This window comes from Martes martes, assembly GCF_963455335.1.
Source record: "Martes martes genome assembly, chromosome: 2".
NCBI lineage: Eukaryota > Metazoa > Chordata > Mammalia > Carnivora > Mustelidae > Martes > Martes martes.
Window position 1 is genome coordinate 116690011 of NC_137889.1, and position 20470 is coordinate 116710480.

Consider the following 20470-nt stretch of genomic DNA (forward strand, 5'->3'; position numbering starts at 1 on the left):
TAAGATTTTATTTATTTATTTGACAGAGACACAGCGAGTGAGGAAATACAAGCAGGGGGAGTGGAAGAGGGAGAAGCAAGCTTCCTGCCAAACAGGGAGCCCGATGTAGGGCTCAATCCCAGGACCCTGGGATCATGACCTGAGCCGAAGGCAGACACTTAATGACTGAGCCACCCAGGCACCCCTAAGCCAGAATGTATTATTCATAAAGATAAACATATATTATTCCAAATATTGTTCATTGCTTATTTCATAGGTGAATATCACAGAATTTTAGGGCCAGAATGTTCTTGGTGATCACTTACTCTAACCTTAGCATTTTACTTAAAAGGTACTGGGGCCAAAGTGACACAAATAATGAGAGGTAGAGGCTCAGTGAACCCTTTCAGCCTGTCTTCTGGACAATAAGAAAACCTTCCTTAATTCTTTTATGGCGCATATTTCCTCAAAAAGTGGCAGCACCATAAGCCTCTAATAAACTTCTGCTCTAAGAAGCACTTGGGTTTCTTTCTTATTGTTTTTCAAAAGTTACTAAATTTTTCTAAGATTAGTAAGTCTTGAAAGGGATTTAAAATTATAGCATGACAAGGTGTTTCATGAAGTTTTAGTTATTTTCATTGTTCTTAAAAAACACTTTTATACTGCTTCTTTTATACTACTTTTTATACTACTTTTTTCATGTAATTACTGTGCTCTTTTCCAAACAGCAGAAACTAGTGTCTTAACTACAGCACCAAATGAAACATGACACTTTTATGAATGTTCAGTACATGTGCATCGTGTATGCATTACATGATAGGGCTGTGCACGGCTCAGGTGACCTCTCTGTGGTTTTAGGTATGTGTTATCTACAAAATTTGATGCAAAGCTCAGTGAATAAAAGGAAATTTCTGGTTAGTCCAGTGTATTTTCTATATGAAGGATAGAGAGCCTCTGTTATATGGAGCCCCTTTCCCATTTCTTTCCCTCCCATGTCCTCATCCAGACCTGGCAGGAGGAAAAAGAGGCTTTCTTACAGACCGTACACCCATTCATCTGCCTAACAGGTTGTCACTCATGCCAATAGGCAGGAAAAAACTGGCTCATTTTAATGCCACAGAATGAATGTTTGATATTCTGTTCTATTTTATTCTACTTTTCAGGCTATATTTTCTGTGAGTGCTGATCAAGTGACACAAATGTGCTGCGATGGTGACATAAACTATCGACTGAGACTGGAAAAGTAGCCGAATACTATCTTTTCTTTCCTTCTTTTTCTTCTTTTTCTTTTTTTTTTTTTTTCTTTTATGGTGCTTCTATTGGAACAGTCTGAGGGAAGTATATGCAACATGAGTTTTATCATGAAGCTTCACAGACACTTTCAAAGGACGGTTATTCTGCTCACCACATTTTGTATGGTGAGCATTATTATATCTGCGTACTACCTGTACAGTGGCTACAAACAGGAAAATGAACCCTCTGAGATGATGTCCGAAGTGGACTGTGGGGATTTCCAGCACCTACCATACAGGCTTATGGAAGTCAAGACAATGAAGCTTTCTGATGCCTCGAGGACAGACCCCACAGTCCTGGTGTTTGTGGAGAGCCAATACTCATCACTTGGTCAAGACATAATTATGATTCTAGAATCCAGTAGATTTCAGTATCACATTGAAATTGCTCCTGGAAAGGGGGATCTCCCAGCACTTATAGAAAAAACTAAAGGCAAATATATTCTCATTATTTATGAGAATATATTAAAGTATATAAATATGGACTCTTGGAACCGAAGCCTTTTAGATAAATACTGTGTGGAATATGGTGTGGGTATCATTGGATTCCACAAAACTAGCGAGAAAAGTCTACAGAGCTTTCAGTTGAAAGGTTTCCCTTTCTCCATATATGGAAACCTTGCAGTAAAAGATTGTTGTATTAACCCTCATTCTCCATTGCTTCATGTGACCAAATCTTCCAAGCTGGAAAAAGGTTCTTTACCTGGAACAGACTGGACAGTTTTCCAGATTAATCACTCAGCCTACCAACCAGTAATAGTTGCCAAAGTAAAGACCCCAGAGAACCTTTCTCCTCCCATCTCTAAAGGTGCTTTTTACGCCACTGTCATACATGACTTGGGGTTTCATGATGGAATTCAAAGAGTTTTTTTTGGCAACAACTTGAACTTTTGGTTGCATAAGCTCATCTTCATAGACGCTGTTTCCTTCTTGTCAGGAAAGAGGCTGACACTGTCCTTGGACAGGTACATTCTTGTGGATATTGATGATATTTTTGTGGGAAAGGAGGGAACAAGAATGAACATCAATGATGTTAAGGTAAGGCCTTTTTTAACTCAAAGTTTCAAAGTTTAGGTTGTCTTTCAGTAGGTTTACCAATGGTCCCAGTTTTTCTGGGGCTAAGGGATTTCCTAGGACATGAGGTATTCATTTTATCAGAAAGTCTCAGGCAAACTGGGATGAGATGGCTTCCCAAAGCTATATTTGAGATATAGGGCTATATCTCTCTGAATCAAGAAAAATGAAGACTGTGCTAAAGACTTGAGTGTGGCAGGATCCTGAAATGTTTTTCTATGTGTATGTACAGCTACAGAGTAGAAATCATCTTGTTTAATTAACTTTCCAGAAATTATCTACCTTAGAAAACTATTACTAATCTAAGACTTCAGTTCATTTAAATATGAAATCAAAGTAAATTTGTTTTAATGAAAATAGATACTCCCACAAATTTTCAAGAATTAAAGATCTCATAAGTAGCAAGTTCAGATATTTTTGGAAGTCAAATGTGCAGCTCGTTTTCTCTTATATTTTTTTGAAACTCTTAAAATCAGCACTGCTAAATATGGAAAGTTATGAATATACAAGCATGCTTATTCACACACAAACATAAGGATTTAAATTAAGTTTCAAAATTCATTGAACACTTCTGATACATATATGAAGCCCATCATGCTGCATTAAATGATACTAGATTTCTCACTGTATAAAACTGTTGCCCTTAAGTAGAAAACAATTATTTGAAGATAGTTGATTGTTGTGAATGAATTGTATTACATAAACAACTGGTTGTTTAACATTAATGAAATTAGAAATTAAAATGATCTACATTTATCTTACTTTTCCATTCAGAATACTATAGGATTCTATCTTTCTTATATTACAGATTGATTTCTCATAGAAGTGAAAGGAGAGATTTTGATATATATTTTTTATTTTGTACAGCTTTAATCTTTTGGTAAAATACAAAGGACTAAATCAGATGGAAAAAAATCTTGAAAATTGCATTCTTTTCTATAAAGACTAAGCATCTGGCAAATAACAGTAATGTTAATCACACTAGTTAATGAGCTAAGAATACCAGAAGGACCATTAAATGTTACCATAAGAGAGTGTGAAAACTGGAAGAAAAAAAAATTTTTTGACAGTATTTTAGACTCTTAGCTCAATAAAAATTAATTAACCTAGAATTTGTGCTTAAGTTTTCATTAAGTCTTATGAAATATACTTGAAAATTGTAGCTAAATTAAAATCAAGTTGGTAGCTTAAACATTATGTACTTGAAAATTACAAAAAGTATATATTTCTCTTCCAATTTTTTCATTTCAAAATATTATGATAAAACATGTTTTTAAGGTTTGATTTCTGAACTATAATTCTTTAAAACTGAGAAAATATGTTGTGATGCCATTTAAAAATGTGCTAGATAAGCCTAAGTTTTATATGTAAACCCTACTATATCCTCTAAAATTATATAAAATATAAAATGCCTTCAGTGCTCTTAAGATTAAACCATTTTTAAGGGGTATAAAAAAACACATTACAGGGGCGCCTGGTTGGCTCAGTGGGTTAAGGCCTCTGCCTTCAGCTCAGGCCATGATCCCAGGGTTCTGGGATTGAGCCCCGCATCAGGCTCTCTGCTCAGCAGGGAGCCTGCTTCCCTTCCTCTCTGTCTCTGCCTGCCTCTCTGCCTACTTGTGATCTCTCTGTGTCAAATAAATAAATAAAATATTTTTAAAAACCACATTACAATTGAATATATTTAACAGGAATTAAACATGTATAAAAAATTTAATGAATTGCTCATTTAGATGGGAATATATTTTCTAACCAATCCAAAGGCTTAAAAGAAAGTATATTTTGAATTATTTGGGCTTTTAAACTACTTCTACATTATATCTGTAATTGTGTCTCAAAACACTAATTCACTGTATGCAGTTACCCTGAGAGTATAAACATTTTCTTTACCTCTTCTTTCCCCCCACCTTCTACTTTCTCCCTTCCTCCCCTCCTTCCTTCCTTCCTTCGTTTCTCTCTCTCTTTCTCTCCCTCCCTCCCTCCCTCCCTCTCTCTCTCTCTCTCTCTCTTTCCTTCCTTTTACTTAAGTACTGCCTTGGGAAACACTGTACTACGTGCTGTGTACCTGAAACTATTAAGCCCCATAAAGCAGGACAGATTTTGAAGGCAAGGCTAGAGCAGTAAGATGATTTGGGAGGCTACAGCAATGATATTTCAGACAAAAGGAAATTTCTTGAAACTAGGAAATGATAAAGAATGGAGAAGGAAGGACCAGTTTAAGAACTCTTTAGGAGGTAAAATCGAACAACTTATTGGGTCAGTGAAGATGAAGGAGAATACACTCAAGGATAACATTAAGATGGTTGGCTACGTAAGTAATGGTTGATTATTCCAACAACAAAGAAAGAGGAGAGAGGGTCGCTTGGGTGGCCCAGTTGGTTAAATGTACAACTCTTGGTGACGTCTCCGTTCAAGCCCCATGTCAGGCGCCCGTGCTCAGTGTGGAGTCTGCTTGAGAATCTCTCTCCTTCTCCCTCTGCCCCTTCCACTTGTGCTCTCTCTCAAATAAATAAATAAATCTTCAAAAACAAAACAAACAAACAAAAAACCAGAGAACAGGAAGATCATAGTGAAGGTAATTAGAGGCCATATTAAAAATGTTCAATTGTTGAAGTGCATCTGAGACATACAGGTACAGATGTTTTAACAGGTAGTTGGCTCTCAAGAAAAGTCTGGATGGCAAGCATAGGTTCTAAAGTTACTATTCAATGGAGGGAATGGCTCAAAGCAGGAAAGTATGTGAGATCAGCCAGGGAAAGGACTTATAGAAGATAAGGGGGAAAGACGGAGTATAGTATAGAATCTTGAGGAAAATCATCTTTCAGAAGACAACTGGAGAGAGATGATCTCATTACTAAGAGTCAAAGAGAACAGTGTCAGGGACTAAGAAGCTGTGCTCTTATACAGTAGTGCCCCCTTATCTGTGGTTTTGTTTTCCATAGTTTCAGATACCAGCAGTCAGCCATGGTCAGGAAGCAGATGATCCTCCTGACAAATGGTCACAAGGTCAATAGTAGCCTAACACTCTGTCACAATGCCTCCGTCGTTCACCTCACTTCATCTCCTCATTAGGCATTTTGTCATCTCATGTCTTCACAAGGGTGAGTACAGTACAATATGATGTTGGAGAGAGAGACCACATGCATATAACTTTTATTACAATATATCATTATAATTATTCTATTTTATTAATGTTGTTAACCTTTTCCTGTGCCTAATTTATCAGTTAAATTTCACCATAGGGATGTATGTATATGAAAAAATATATGTAGGGTTTGGTATGATCTGCAAGCTCAGGCATCCACTGTTGGCTTTGAAACATTTCCCCTGTGAATAAGGGGGACTACTTACTGTATATGCCTTGGGAATAAAGAATGTCAGGGAGGGTATGAACTGCAGTATAAAATCCAGCAGCAGGGGCCACTGAGGTAAGAAATACAAGTCTCCTTTCCTAAAAGATGAAGGTCATTGGAGCCGCTTGCAAGCTCCAGGGGAATGGAGCCAGAGGCATGCCTCAAGGCAGAGGCACAGTTGCAATAAGTTCAGGAGTAAATGAGAGAGTTAAGACATGGAGAAGAAGAGTGTAGGATATTCAGTGGAGAAATTTTGATGTGAAGGACAGAAGAGAAATTAGCTGGAGGACGAACAGGAGTTAGGGTGACCAACCACCTTGGTTTCCCTGGTCTGAGAGCATTCAGTGCTAAAACTCAGTCCCAGGCAAACTGGAGCAATAAGTCTTCCTAACTAACCAGGATTAATTAACCTAGTTAGGAAACTTACCTTATCTTTTTTCCCTGGAAGGGAGATTAAAGAGCATGTGTGATCCAAGAAAAGGTTGTGCATGTGGTAATTTAAAGTACCTAATTAATAGAAATATTTTTTTAAGATTTTATTTATTTACTTGACAGAGATCACAAGTAGGCAGAGAGGCAGGCACAGAGAGAGAGAGGAAAGCAGGCTCCCTACTGAGCAGAGAGCCTGATGCGGGGCTCGATTCCAGGACCCTGAGATCATGACATGAGCCAAAGGCAGAGGCTTAACCCACTGAGCCACCCAGGCACCCCTTAATAAAAATATTTTTAATCAAGTTCTTTTATTTATTACCCCTTATGAAGAATATTACATTTTCCCTATTTAAAGTATTAGGAAAATTGAAAAGATTGTGAGACAATTGAAGGCAACATACAATGTTTCTTGCAAAACTAGGATGGTGTGTAGCACAAAAATTTTAATTATTATACTAATCACTGCAAAAGTGTTATTTTTTTTCTTTATGTGGAACAAAAAAAAAGTGTTTTCTTACTTAACTAGAAAATTAGAATTAGCAACGCAAATAGCTGTTGAATAACACGAGCACTTTTTAAAGAGTGTAAGAAGCTGACATGGCACGAAATATATGACCCTTCATGAGGAAGAAAAAAAATACAGACCTAAGGTGTCCTTTTTAGTTGCAGAATTTATAAACTATCAGCCGTAGCCCTTAGAGAACCAAAGAACATATAGTTCAGACAATTAATATGTTCTCCAAAAGTGTCGATGCTCATTTCAGTCCTATTGAAGTCAGAAAAAGGGGTGTGGGTGTGTTTTATTGAACTGTGTGGACAAGACTTATCCCAAATTCACTGCGGACTAGTTTTGTGATTTTCAAGTTCCTAGCGTTCTAGGACCTGTCCTCAGACTTCCTGAGACTAAGTGTATGGAGAGGGTTTTGGAGAGGGAAAGTGGTTTATGAATAGATGTTTCTACCATTACAGTATTTTAAAGCTATCAGTGAAAGCACAGCAGGACCAAATGAGTACTAACAATTCACATTCTCCCTTAGAAGAATGAATTCACTCTAGGGCTAAGATCCATTATATCTGTAGACTTAGACCGTTCCCTATACCATTTCACCCCTAAGACAGTTGGGAAGTGGAAGAGGGAAGGGGGTCTTTCAAAGTTTTATGGAACTATGTGTGGTTATACTGTCAACAAATAAAAGAGCTATATATCACTCTCTTCCTCCCGTGTTTCTCCCTCCTCCTCCTAAGATTGGCACACATTGTCTTCTTGCCAAACTTCCTAACATCCATGAGAAAATGAGGAACCAGTGCAGCCATACATTATTAGCACACTAGGTGCCCACGGTGTGATTGGAGGTTAGCAACTCAGCAACGCCTTCCATCTCCACACCATCCCCAGTCTTTCCCACTAGTTTCTGACCTGTCACTGTTCCTTGACTGTTGTAGATTGTCCCTTAAAGATATGTACATTTTAAAAGTGGCCTTAGGAGAGGGCAGTTCTTAAATCTTGATACAATGTCATCAGTGACTTTACCATTATTTTCCTCACTAACTAAAGATCCCAGAGTACCTAGGGAAAAGAAAGAACTGAAAATAGAAGTAGGGAAAGCCATAAAGGTCTGAGAAATAAGCGGTATCAGGCTCAGAAGACAGACTTGGCTGATTTCTCAGTCTCACTAGGGGCCGACACTTGGAGACCATAATTGGAGTGTAAAGGTGATCTGCCTGACTTCACTCTCTCATCAGAAGATCCACTACCCCAGCTAAAGTAAAGCCAGAGGCTTCATAAAACCATTGAAAAAGAACTTAACAAACCAAATGTCTGTGTGGGGGAGGGGCAGGGAAGGCAACCGCAATCAATTATTCTGTCATAAGTAAAAATAGAAAGGAAACAAAAATTTCTCCAGATAGTTCACTATTAATAGTGCCCCGAATGGATGTCAAAACCTACACAGCACCAATTCTTTTCCCCCTGCACACACACACACACACACACACACACACACACACTCCCTCTCTCTCTCCCTCATAGTTCTCTAATTCTTTTCCATTTTCTCTGCTGTTTCTCGTCTTTATTTGCTGATACTCATTTTAACTGCAGTTTGCTCTGGAAGCATGTATCTGCTTGAAACAGATACTTTAAATTTGCTAGGATCACTTTATGACTGGATATACTATTGCTTGTGTACTTGATAAAAACAAATATTCTCCAGTTAGCTCAATTTTGTTAACTATGTTGTTCAAATTTTCTATATTCTTACTGTTTTTATCTTTTTGTGGAGGCAGGGGGAAGAACGGGGTGTACTAATTGATGTTTTCTAAGGAGGTGTGTTTAATTCTTTAACTCTATTAGTGGGTTGTAAATATTTCCTTGCTTTTCTGTCAATTATCACTCTCTATATTTTAAAGCTATGTTATTTAAGGATATATATACATATATACACATTTATATTTACATATATATTTATATATTAATTGAAAATTTTACCATTACCTTACGCTAACATAGCCAACCAGCTTCTGGCAGGTTACTATTTAAAAATTGCACATTACCTCATTTTTATATTTGTTCCGTCTTCTCTGCATGTCTTGACATTATAAATTAGTTTAAAAAAAAACTTGTCAATTAATTTTCTTTTTATCTACTTTGCCAATATTTGTCTTTTAGTTAACAAGATCAATGTACAGACAGTTGATGTGATTATTAGTGTGTATGGATTGATTTCAGCTGTCTTATTTTGTGCCTTATATTTGTCCCACTTGTTCAGTTTCTTCTTTTTTGCTCTGTTTTTTATTGCCTTTATTGTCAGTTTCCTTCTTTTTTCTACCCATTCCTGGTTTGAAATGTATACATTTTATTTCTTTTCTTCTAGGAGTTTCTCCAGAAATTTAAACATATGTGCTAAACAAGAGCTAATAATCAATGTCTTCACACCTCAGTCAAAAAGTATGCAGTTACTTTATCTCCCAGTCATGCCCACTCTCCTTTGGCTGATGAGCTGTTCTTGTTTTGGATGTTAACTCGTTGTTGTTGTTGTTGTTGAATCCCAGATCTTAGACATTATTATTTTTGCTACCATCAACGCTTTGTTATCCTGGCTTACTCCTTTTCAGCAGAGAAGCCAGACTGAGGCCACTAACATATAATTTAGATGCTGTCCTTCCTCAGCTCAGAACACTCCCGTGACTTCCAATCTCGTGCTAAGCCTAAATTCTTGCAGTCTTGTATACCCTGCCTTTAATCACCTGAACTTCTCACTCTACGGTAGCCTCTCCCGGCTTCCTTGCGGTTCCCAGCTCCTGCTGCAGGGTTTTGTACTTGCGGTTCTTTCTGCCTTAAATGGTTTTCTCCAAAATTGCACGCATGGCTCTCTTTCTCACTTCCTTCTGTTCCTTACTCAAATAGTACCTTCTGGGTGAAGATTCCTCTGGCCATTCTCTTTTAGATTGCAATTGCTAAATCTCCCCATCTTTTCCTGCTCATTTTTTCCCCTAGCACTTGGGATCCTCAGGGCTGTGCTCAAATCAGCTCACACAGGCTCAGCGGGACAGTTGGGTTCGTCTCTTCCCTCAGGACATAGCCAGCAGTTTGAAATTCGTTGTGGAGGTAGCATTTACACCGCAGAAACTGGCAAATGCACAGATGCAGGCATTTTTTTTTTTCCCTCACAAAGAGCCAGCTGGTAAAGGTTTAACAGCATACTGGACATACCGTATATATTTACTTATTTAGTTTGCTTTGTAACTTTGGCTACTAAAATGTCAGCTCCATAAAGGCAAGATTTTCTCATCTATTCTGTTCACTGACAGATCCCCAGCACCTAGAAGTGTGCCTGGCTCAGTATATATTTGTTGAATGAGTGAATCTCGTTTGTCCTGAAGCACATCCTTTAGAAGTTCTTTTAATGAGAGTCTCTTCATGGTAAACTCTCCCAGGTTTTTTTAATGGAATATAAATGCCTTTATTCAGCCTCATCTTTGAAAGAAAGTTTTGTTGAGTTTACAACACTTAGTTAACAGTTCCCTCATCTATAACCAATGTAGCCCACATTAGGAATATTAGGGATTCCCTAGAAGTTACCTTAATGCTTGTAGGAGTGGAATATGTCAGAATCCACTGGTCTCTGGGGCGCCTGGGTGGCTTAGTCAACTAAGCGTCTGCTTTCAGCTCAGGTCATGATCTCAGTGTCCTGGGATAGAGCCCCATATCGGGCTTCCTGCTCAACCTCCCTGGGGAGTCTGCTGCTTCCTCTCCCTCTACCTGCCACTCCCCCTGCTTGTACTCTCTGTCAAATAAATAAATAAAATCTTTAAAAAAGAGAGAGAGAGAATCCACTGGTCTCTAATTATCTTAGAACTGTCAAAAAGTTAGGCAGTTTGGGACTGTACTTATGTATGTATATGAAATGTTTCTCTTTCAGTTTGATGTAATACATATTTCTAAATTTGATATAATGTGATTTATAATATACAGGAATATGCATCACTCTCAATATTCTTATCAAATTCAAATAGTCATAGTGTGTTAGCAATTATACAAATAGTTATTTTAAGGAAATAATTTTCTGGAAATAGTTTTTGGCAATAATTTATCATGGGGAAATAAGATAATAGTTTAGGCAAAGGGAAAAAAACTATTTCATATCCATTATCAACTTACACTTAATACATTTTATTAAATTTGTTAAATTGTGAGATAGAATGTATTTCTATTACTATTAAGGAGTTATTTGTCACACAATGACATTCTAAAACAATGAGTTCTAAATCATTTAAAGGAGACAAACGTGTGAGGAACACTATATGAATGTAGAAACAAAATATTTGGGGACTAGTTACATTGTTAAAGTCCTGATACAGTGAATCTCCTTTCTAAGCATGACAAAGAGCAGAGCCATTATAGATGGTTCTAGAGCTCAAGCAGGTCATGGCAACCTCCACATGCTAGACTAGCAGCAGATTAGAAGACCAAAACTCTTGAGTTAAGACTTAGATTCTAGAGATAGTCCATTCAGTTTTGAAAATATATTAACATCTATTCTGTCAAAGTGCTGTGATAGGGATTTCAAGGGGTACATTGATGAATAATGAAACACATTTTTTTTAATAAAAGAAGTAAAAAAGGAGAAAATCTTGCAGTTTGCTGATTACTGGGTATGTCCTTTTGTGAACTGAGAGTTGAGTTAGTTTTTATTTTTTTAATATTCCATAATTCTAAGAAGTAATTCAAAATATAAAGGGATCTTCGTTTGTATTTCTGTGATAATGACTTATAATGTCAAGCCTATAGAAGATGTGGTTATTTTATAATGATATGTTTGGGGGTATTTAACTGCTCCCTAAACAGGTTAATACTTAATGAGTTTATATATTGTTTTAAGTATTTCACATTCATTGTCACTTCACTCTCACAAAAATCCTATAAAACAATGACTATAAGTACCATCACTTTAAGTAAAGAAACTGAGATTCATATACTAAGACTGACTTGCCTAAGATCTTACAACTAGGAAGTGCCCATCACGGAATACAAAATGCAGGCCTACCTGGCTGCCAAAGCAGACTTTTCCACCTCATGCTGCTTCCCAGTTATATCCTAACACAGTACTGTGGTGTCCATATCAAATCCTCCCTAGCAAATTCTACTTTATAGCAGATTGCATCCAAGACAGAGTCTATTATAGCTTAATGGGTCATATCTGAAGCTTTGCTGTGGATTTAATTATAAATGTGAAACAAAACACCCTTAGAGTGCCTTGGACTTTATAACTGCAATGATATGGACAAGCTAGATTTTACTTTAAGATTTGAGTTAACATAGAGATTTTGCCTACAATTCTGGTTAATCAGCTTAGCAGTTTGTAGTGAATTAAACTGGCATATGACAGACACTTTTGGTACTAGATTAATTAAAGAATAGAAATTGCCCAGGATTTAGATATTTTAACTTTTTTTCTTTCTGTATGTGCTCAGATTTTACTGTCCCTATAATGTTTTAATGTGCTTTATACAGGCATTTTTAACATTTTTTAAAGTGTATAAAAATGCAAGAAGTTCTGATATATTGTCTCTTAGTCTCTGGGAAGCATGAATTAATAGCTAAAGGACTTTTTTTTCTTAACTTTTATAGGCCATTTATGCATAATGAAACTGTAGCCTGAGATACAAAATATATCTTAAAATCATAATGTTGATATAAAATAAATTATGAGATACACTTGACATAATTTATGGACTGCTTATAGACAAAGGAAATAGTTAACTTGTTTTATTAAGCTTCTAAGTGGACTAAAATTTTAAAAGTATTAAAATTGACTCATTTGGTGCATACTAGAGTTTTACCTTAAAAGAGTAAGTGGTTTTTCATTTTCATATTAATAATTCAATGATTATAATTAGTAGTTATAATTATTAATTGCACCAATTACTAAAATAGCTATATATTTATTTTCTATTGCTGCTGTAACAAAGTACCACCAACTTAGCGGCATAAAACAACCCAAATTTATTATTTTACTGTTTTGGAGGCCAGAGGTCTAACATGTCACTTTCACTCGGCTAAGTATAAAGTGTTGGTGGGGTGGTGCCCCTTTTGGAAGCTCTAGGAAAGAACCCATTGCCCCATCTTGTCCATCTTCTACTGTCCACCCACATTCCTTGGCTAATGTTCTCTCTCTTCATATTTAAAGTAAGCAGTGCTGTGCATCTCTCTGCCTTTCTTTCATAGCCCTGTCCCCCTCTGGCTAAAACTGGGAAGGTTTTCCACTTCTAAGGACGTCTGTGATTAGATTGGCCCACCAGGATAATCCCCGACTCAAGATCCTTAACTTAATCACATCTGCAAAATCCTACTTACCATAAGTAACATATTCACAGGTTCCAGGAATTAGGACTTGAACATCTTGGGGGCGGGTGGGGGTGAGGGGGGAGAATAGGCTTTTTTTCTGCCTACCACAAGCTATGCTCTTTATGTAATCTTGCCAGTAATTTTTTTTTAATTTTATTTATTTGAGAAAGAGAGAGGAAAAAAAAAAAAACAAGCCTGGGGAGGGGTAGAGGGAGAGGAAAAAGCAGACTCTCTGCTGAGCAGGAGGCTGGACGGTGGGATCAATCCCAGGACCCAGAGATCATGACTAGAACCAAAGTCAGACATTTAACTGCCTGAGCCACCCAGGTGCCCCTAATCATGCCAGTCATTCTTATAGCTACTCATTCCCCCAAGAGATTTTACTACTGTTCTCACTGGAAAATGAAACTTTCATTATATATATATATCTATCTATATCTATCTGAACCAGTAGTAATTAGTTGAGGACAATTAGATTATCATGCTCTGAAACGCATTCTATCCCTTACACTCTAAAAGTTAACATGAGCAACTTCACTTAAGTAGTTTAAGAAAGTTAGCTCTTCAAAGATTACTCAGTAGGATAAGATCTATGACTTTCATCAATTCACTACTTCACTAGTTTCTAATACCATTTTTCTAGAAGTGCATCCATTATTAGGTGAATTAAAAACCAAATGTAAAAGCCGTTTCATTACAACTACCACACAGTTACTTAAGCACACAGTTACGTAAGGGTTTTATTATGTTTTTTTTTCCCTCTTTCCATTTTATCTTATCTTGTGTTTCTGTATCCACCTCAGATTCAGTACCCTTGTTTTATTTTACCAGTCTTTCCCTCTTCGGAATCCCCTACCCTAATTACCCTAATCCAAAAACAGCAGAGTTCTATTCCATCTGTGTATCTGTTCTCACTCTTGCTACCCTCCTTTGATTCTCTGGTGTTTGGATTTGTACAGCATTGCTTCTTGTTTCCCCATTTAGATTTACAGACTTATTTTTACGTAACTCACTGTTTCTTTTTTTTTTTTTTTTTTCCCTCTGAACTATATATACTGAGTAGGATCAGCTTTCCGAGAAAAGAAAAAGAGAAAAAGAAGAAACGTTGTGTGTAGAAATTAAACCAGCTGGTTGAGGCACTGAACAATCATCTATCAAAAAACAGGGGGGTTGAGGGGGGTGGTTCTTCACTATCTTTATCTCGAATGAAATAATCTACTACACCAAAACAACATAGAACACAGCCATTCCTTAGGAACCCTAAGAGACAAGGTATTTGAGTTCCTCTCTTAGAAAGACAACTTCCTTGATACTCTTGAGTAATTGAATTGAGTGGTTTTGACAATAAGCTTTTCAAGCCTTAGAGTTGCTGTCATCAAAATAGTTCATTGCTATGTCCTGACAGACTTGGATTTCTGACATACTGAAAAACACCTTTAAGAAATTTTGTGTAACATTTTAACAATTACCAGCAATATTTTCAAAAGCAAGAAGGTATTATAATGAAAATTAATTTTAACTCTAATGTATTTGCTTTGACAAAAATAGCTTAGCTTAATATTCAAAAGATTTTTTGCATAGTTTGCTAATCTGCTACAGAAATGTCATAAGCATTTAAAGGGAATAAAGGGAAAAACACTTTCCCAATCTTTATTATTTCTTATCTGATACAGGGGCATTGTCATTGATCTGATGAAGGGACCGATGAACAATGAAAAAGGAAATCCATATTTTTCATTCTTGTTGGAACTTTCTTGCTAGTACCAGATCTCCAAAATCATTGTCAGTTATAACTTCATAAGAACTAATTAGCATTCAGTAGTCGTTCTCAGAGAAGACCCACTTGTTCATTGTACTCAAAAAAGTTCTGTTTCCTTAAATGGGATCAGTCTCTAATGGATGCCAGTGACAGGAGGCTGTTCATCATCCCTTTGGGATAATTCAGAACCTAGGCAGAGGCCCAGTGTTCAATGCTCTGCACTTAGAAATTGACATAATGTCAATGCAACATCCCAAAGAACAAGGAGAGCTTGGGAAGATAATTAACTGCACATCTTTATTTTCAAGCCAGCAACAGTTTTCAGACTGGTTCTCTATTTTAACTGAATGTCTCTAAGGAGCAAAATCATTATCAAATTTAAGCTAACCCTTCAAGTCACTAACGTATCTTGATCTGTGACATACTCAGCTCCATATTCAACAATTTATATTTTTATTGTTGATTGAGCCTAGACACAGATGTATTTAAAGTTATCAGTGATGAATCAACTTGAAATTTGTAAATGAATAAAAATCAGGGTGATACAGTATTTTTTTAGAGTAACAATCCAAGAATTTGCCACTAGTTTCATCTTAAACAGTCTTCAACTTAGAGATACTTAGATGTATTTAATCATTTATCAAGATGAAACTATTTTTATGAGTTTCCAAATCACAGAAGATGCAAAATAATCATTTTTAAATGCTTGTTTAAAAATGCTGATTTCCCAGTCCTACACTAGCAGATTTTGACTTGGTAGATCTAGGGAGGAGGGCCCAGGAATGTCTATGTTTAATATGCTCACGTAGGTGATTCTAATGCAGTTGATAAACATTCGTGTTTGGGGAAATACTGATTTAAATAAAGTATATTCAATATTACTGCAAAATACAAAGACATGGGTCCTATGATCTTTCTCTGTAGAGAAAATGATTTTATATTAAAGTATATATTTCTACATATGTAAGCAAATATATGATGGGAAGCGATCATAATAGGATTAGAATAGTTTTTGTGACTGATTTTAAGACTGAAAGACTGATTTATGACTGGAAGAATTCTTATTTTCACTTGTTTTTTAGCCATACCATGTAGCAAGACTGTGTGACGATACTTTAGCAAATGTGTACACATGTGAAACATCTTGTGGACACAGAGTAGATTTTACATGAAGGCAAAAGAAGCAGAAAAGCAGAGGATTTGAGGAAATGATTCCAACAAATGGATGGCTTAGTTCGAGCTAATTAAAAAGACAATGGATAATTTTGCATGGTGCACGCTTCTTTGATCTTTCAGGAACCTGAATATCAGATCAGTCAGAAGAAAGACTCCTAAGGCAAAGAGGTCCCTGAGCAGGAGGTTTAAGAATTAGATAGAGAAGTGGTATTTGTGGGGAGGGGAAGAGTAGGGAGGAAAGAAGGACCAGAGAGAGGGGGGTAGGGAGGGAAGAAGGGAGGGTTGATGGGAGGAAAGTAAGGGATATATTCTAAGTGTAACTGAATGTGCTTATAATGTGATATCCAAGAAATCACAAAGGTTTCTCTTGAATCGTAGGTGGGATAGAGTTATCCCATCAGATGAGGAACATTTTGGGGGCGAATATTTTTTGAATGAAGAAAACAAATTTTATGTTAGAAAGCTCTAAACATTTGTGTTTAAGAAACTCCAATTAATGTGAGCTAGGTTGGTTTGTTTGTATCGTCCAAAATGAAAATAAATTTTCATGGTTTTCAAATATGTAAAATAATATATACACTTTGTTTTTCATATGCACTTTGTAATAAATAATCAAATAATATAGACAATTATAAAAAAGAAAAAGGAAAAAAAATTCCCTAAAGTTCCACTACACAATGGATTTACTCATTCTTTAACGTTTGAAAATCTGATGAATAAGAATTTCTATTTCATTAATTTTTATATTTATGTAATTGCAGCAGCAGGTTAAGATGATCACATATGTTTATGGCCCATTTCTATTTCTCTTTCGAGAATCGCCCTTTGCCCATTTTTCCACTGGGATCTTGATTGTCATTATTGGTCTATACAATACTGTGTTTTTACAAAGAAAAAGACATGTGCCAATTGAAGGTGATGGTCTCTGCACTTTATTGCTCCCATTTTAACACGTCAGAAATTATTTTCATTCATTCATGTAGCTAAAGTGAGGATTTAGTTTCCTTACACTTTTAGTCTCTCTAGTCAGTTAACATTTTCTCTTCTATTTCACTTTCCATAGATAGAACAGTATATTTCTGAGTTGATATATAGCCTTTATGTGTTGATATTCCCAGAAAGCCTCATGAAAATTATCAGAATTAAATTAAAAGAATCTTGGGGCTGGATCAGTAGGTAGTACAAGAGAGTCCTGATCTCAGGATCATGAGTTCGGGCCCCATATTGGGCACAGAGTTTACCTTAAAAAAATAAAAATAAATAAAAATTTTAAAAATAAATTAAAAGAACCTCATTAATATTATAGAGGGAGAATGCTTATGCAGCCTTTTTCAGAAGATACTAAGCCACAGTACCCCACACACTATTCCTGTAGTGACCAGCCCCATATTGGGCATAGAGTTTACCTTAAAAAAATAAAAACATATAAAAATATAAAAAATAAATTTAAAGAACCTCATTAATATCATAGAGGGAGAATGCTTATGCATTTTTTTCAGAAGATACCAAGTCACAGTACCCCCACACACTATTTCTGTAGTGACCAGCTTACACGTAACCACTCTGAGCCTCACTCCCCCATGTAAAGACGGAAGTGGAAATAATGCACCTCCTTGGTCAGAGAGCCATTGTGAGAATGCAGGGAACCTATGAATGTGGAAGCACTTTACAAGTTATAAATTATCATTCCTGGGTTTAGTTTCTTTTGCTGAGATGAAAGAGTTGGATTTAATCATTTCTAAGGCTCCTTTCAGTTCAGACTATGAATGTCTTTCAAACATTACTAAGGAAAGCCCAGCACCAACTGATCTGAACAGAGTAACTGTATGATGAAATAGTGTGAGCAGAACACCCTTTTCTGAGAATTCTTAGAAATTCTTAGAATTTCTTAGAAATTCTTGGAATCATCGGCCCACCTGCTATGCTTTGCCTGACAGCTCTAATGAAAGGCATGTTGTGAGAAGTTGTGGTTGAGCTCTCTGACTAGCATTTCAGGTGAAGGATATTCCAAGACACTCTGGTTTCCCTGAATAACCTATGATCCATCTACAACAAATCTTATTAAAATAGTTAAAAGATAATTATCTAATTAGTCTCTACCATCTGCTACTGTAATACATCTCATAAGCTTACTTTTAATATGAAATAAATTTCCCAACCCCTAGCTCTTACAAAATCTTTGACCATTCTTTCTAGCCTCAACCATTTGTAGACCTCAGTCATCCTCCTCCCTGCTTTCACATTTATACAGGCTGGAAAGCTGTCTGTCATTTCATCTTCTGATCATTTACTTTTCCTTGCCAGTTGCATAGCTGAACATAAAATATTTGCTGAAAAGAATGTGGGAGCTAAAGTCAGACTGATCGATCAACCTGAGTCCAAATCTCAACTCTGCCCTCTCTAGTGGAGTAACTCTGCGCAATCGTCTTAACCTCTCTGAAACCATCAGTTTCCATCTTTGTAAAATAAGAACAATACCAAATTCATAGCATGTATGTCTCCTGTAAGAATTACTGTATCTGCCAAATACCTCATTCCACGATGCCCTCAGTAAATTTGTGGGCAAATTTGGAAAGAATTTGGGAGAGAATATTTGAGCGGCACTTGGGAAAGAATTCTAACATGAGTAAAATTACTTCTGAATAACGTAGAGGTACAAGATCAGCTAGAAAAAAATGAGACCATTTTTTTGCTCATCCACTCGGAAAATAGTAATAGGTGTCTGCTATGTTGCAGGTGCTCTGGCAGGAGCTGGTGATGTAGTGGTGGCCCAGACAGACGAGTTCACTGCTGGCATACATCTCACCTCTCTGATGAGAAGAAACAGACAATAAACATAAACACGAATGAACAACAACCACAAAATCTTGGGTATATCATGGGATATGAAAAAAAAGGAAATGCATTCAGTGAGCTCACGAGAGTGGTGGAAGGTGCTGGGGGTAGGCACAGGGGAGTTATGACTTGGAGAGTCTGGATAGGGAAATCCTCTCTGATATAACATTTGAGCTGAGACTTGAAAGACAAGACCAGCCTGCCAAGAATAAAAAGATCTGGGGTGAGAGAGTTCCACACAAGGTACCCTACAGTACAGCTTAGTGTGGTTAAGCGAGAGAAAAGGGAGGCCCACGTGAGTGGAGTACAGTGGATGTGAGGGAGCCTAAGGTGAGATTAGTTCAGAAAGTTAGCCAGGTAGGCCATGGAGAGAAGTTTGGAATTTATCTAATTTCAGGGACTAGCCACTGAAGATCTTTGCCAAGTATGATAAGGTCTGATTCAGGTTAAAAAACCATACTGTCTATCATATGGAGAGGGGACTGTAGAAAAAATGGAAGGTGAGAACCCAGCTAGATGGCCATCATAGGCCAGGTAAGTAATGATGGTGGTGAAAAAGATGGTGAAAAGATAGCATGTTTGAGATATATTATGGACATATAGCTGAAAGAACTTGCTAATGGATGGTATGTGAGGAACTTCAAGAAAGAGTAGAACCAAGGATAACTCTTAACATTTGGCTTGTCAGTGGCATATTGCCTGAGTTGGGGGACACAGAAAGGAGAATCCTGAAGTGGCTGTGATAGAATACACTGTGGACATAGATATCCCATCTTCATCACTTACTGGCCTTGGCCAAGTTACTTAGCCTCTGTGCCTCAGTTTCCTTTCATGTAAAATTAGAACTGTCATAGCAGCTACCTCATGGATGTGCCCCAAGTACTTTACATGTGTTTAATCATTGAATCTTTGGGGCATTCAATGATTAAACACGTGTAAAGTACTTAGGACAGTGCCTGTCTCATAGTGTTACTTACTATTAAGGGGGGAAAAATCAAGAGTTCTCTCTTAGACCCGTTAAGTGTATGATGCCTTTTCAGTGTCCGAGTGGAGATGGGTAGGCAGTTGGGTATGCAAGTCTAGAGTTCAGGGAGAAGTCACATGGAGAGATATAAATTGAAAAGTCATTAACATATTGATGGCAATAAAGCCCTAGCACTGGATGAAATCACCTAGGAAGAGACGGGAGAGAAGAGAATAAAAGATGACCAGCCCTGGGGCACTTCATCATTAAGGTCATGGCTGAGATATATTTAGATGTCACAGAAATGGCTGAGACGCTGAATGAATTCTTTATCTCATTATTTTTAGGGAATGTCCTCTTCCTAAATTAATTCATAAAAGTCTCATTTGAAGTTCTGGATCACAAAATGCCCTCCATTTTACATTTCATGTATATGCTTTTCCATCAGATTATACACTCCTCCCAGTAAGAGTATGTGGCATTTTTAAATGTCCTTCACTGTCCCCACTCCCTCAATAAATATATGTTGGATTAATTACTTAAAGATGTTATGATGAATAATATGAATCCAGGATAATAAATGAATTTATCTTCCTAGAACCTATCTTTATCACACAAGGAACCTATCTTTATCACACAAGTGAAAAGATAAAAAGCTTCAGACTTGAGCAAACATGGGTTCAACACTCAGGTCCACACATGTTGTGAACACAGAACAAGTTGCTTAACCCATCCGAACCTTCAGTCTTCTCATCTTTAAAA

General features: G+C 36.8%; 1 protein-coding gene across 1 annotated transcript in view; it reads left to right on the forward strand.

Annotated features, from left to right (window-relative positions):
• Positions 1 to 1286: 1286 nt before the first annotated feature.
• LOC308338766 (bifunctional heparan sulfate N-deacetylase/N-sulfotransferase 3) overlaps positions 1287 to 20470 on the forward strand; it is a gene marked incomplete at its 5' end in the record, with an annotated part of 167949 nt that continues 148765 nt past the window's right edge. The window contains one exon of the mRNA XM_080797038.1: positions 1287 to 2309. Coding sequence (XP_080653164.1) covers positions 1287 to 2309 — 1023 coding nt within the window. The remainder of the gene's footprint in view (positions 2310 to 20470) is intronic.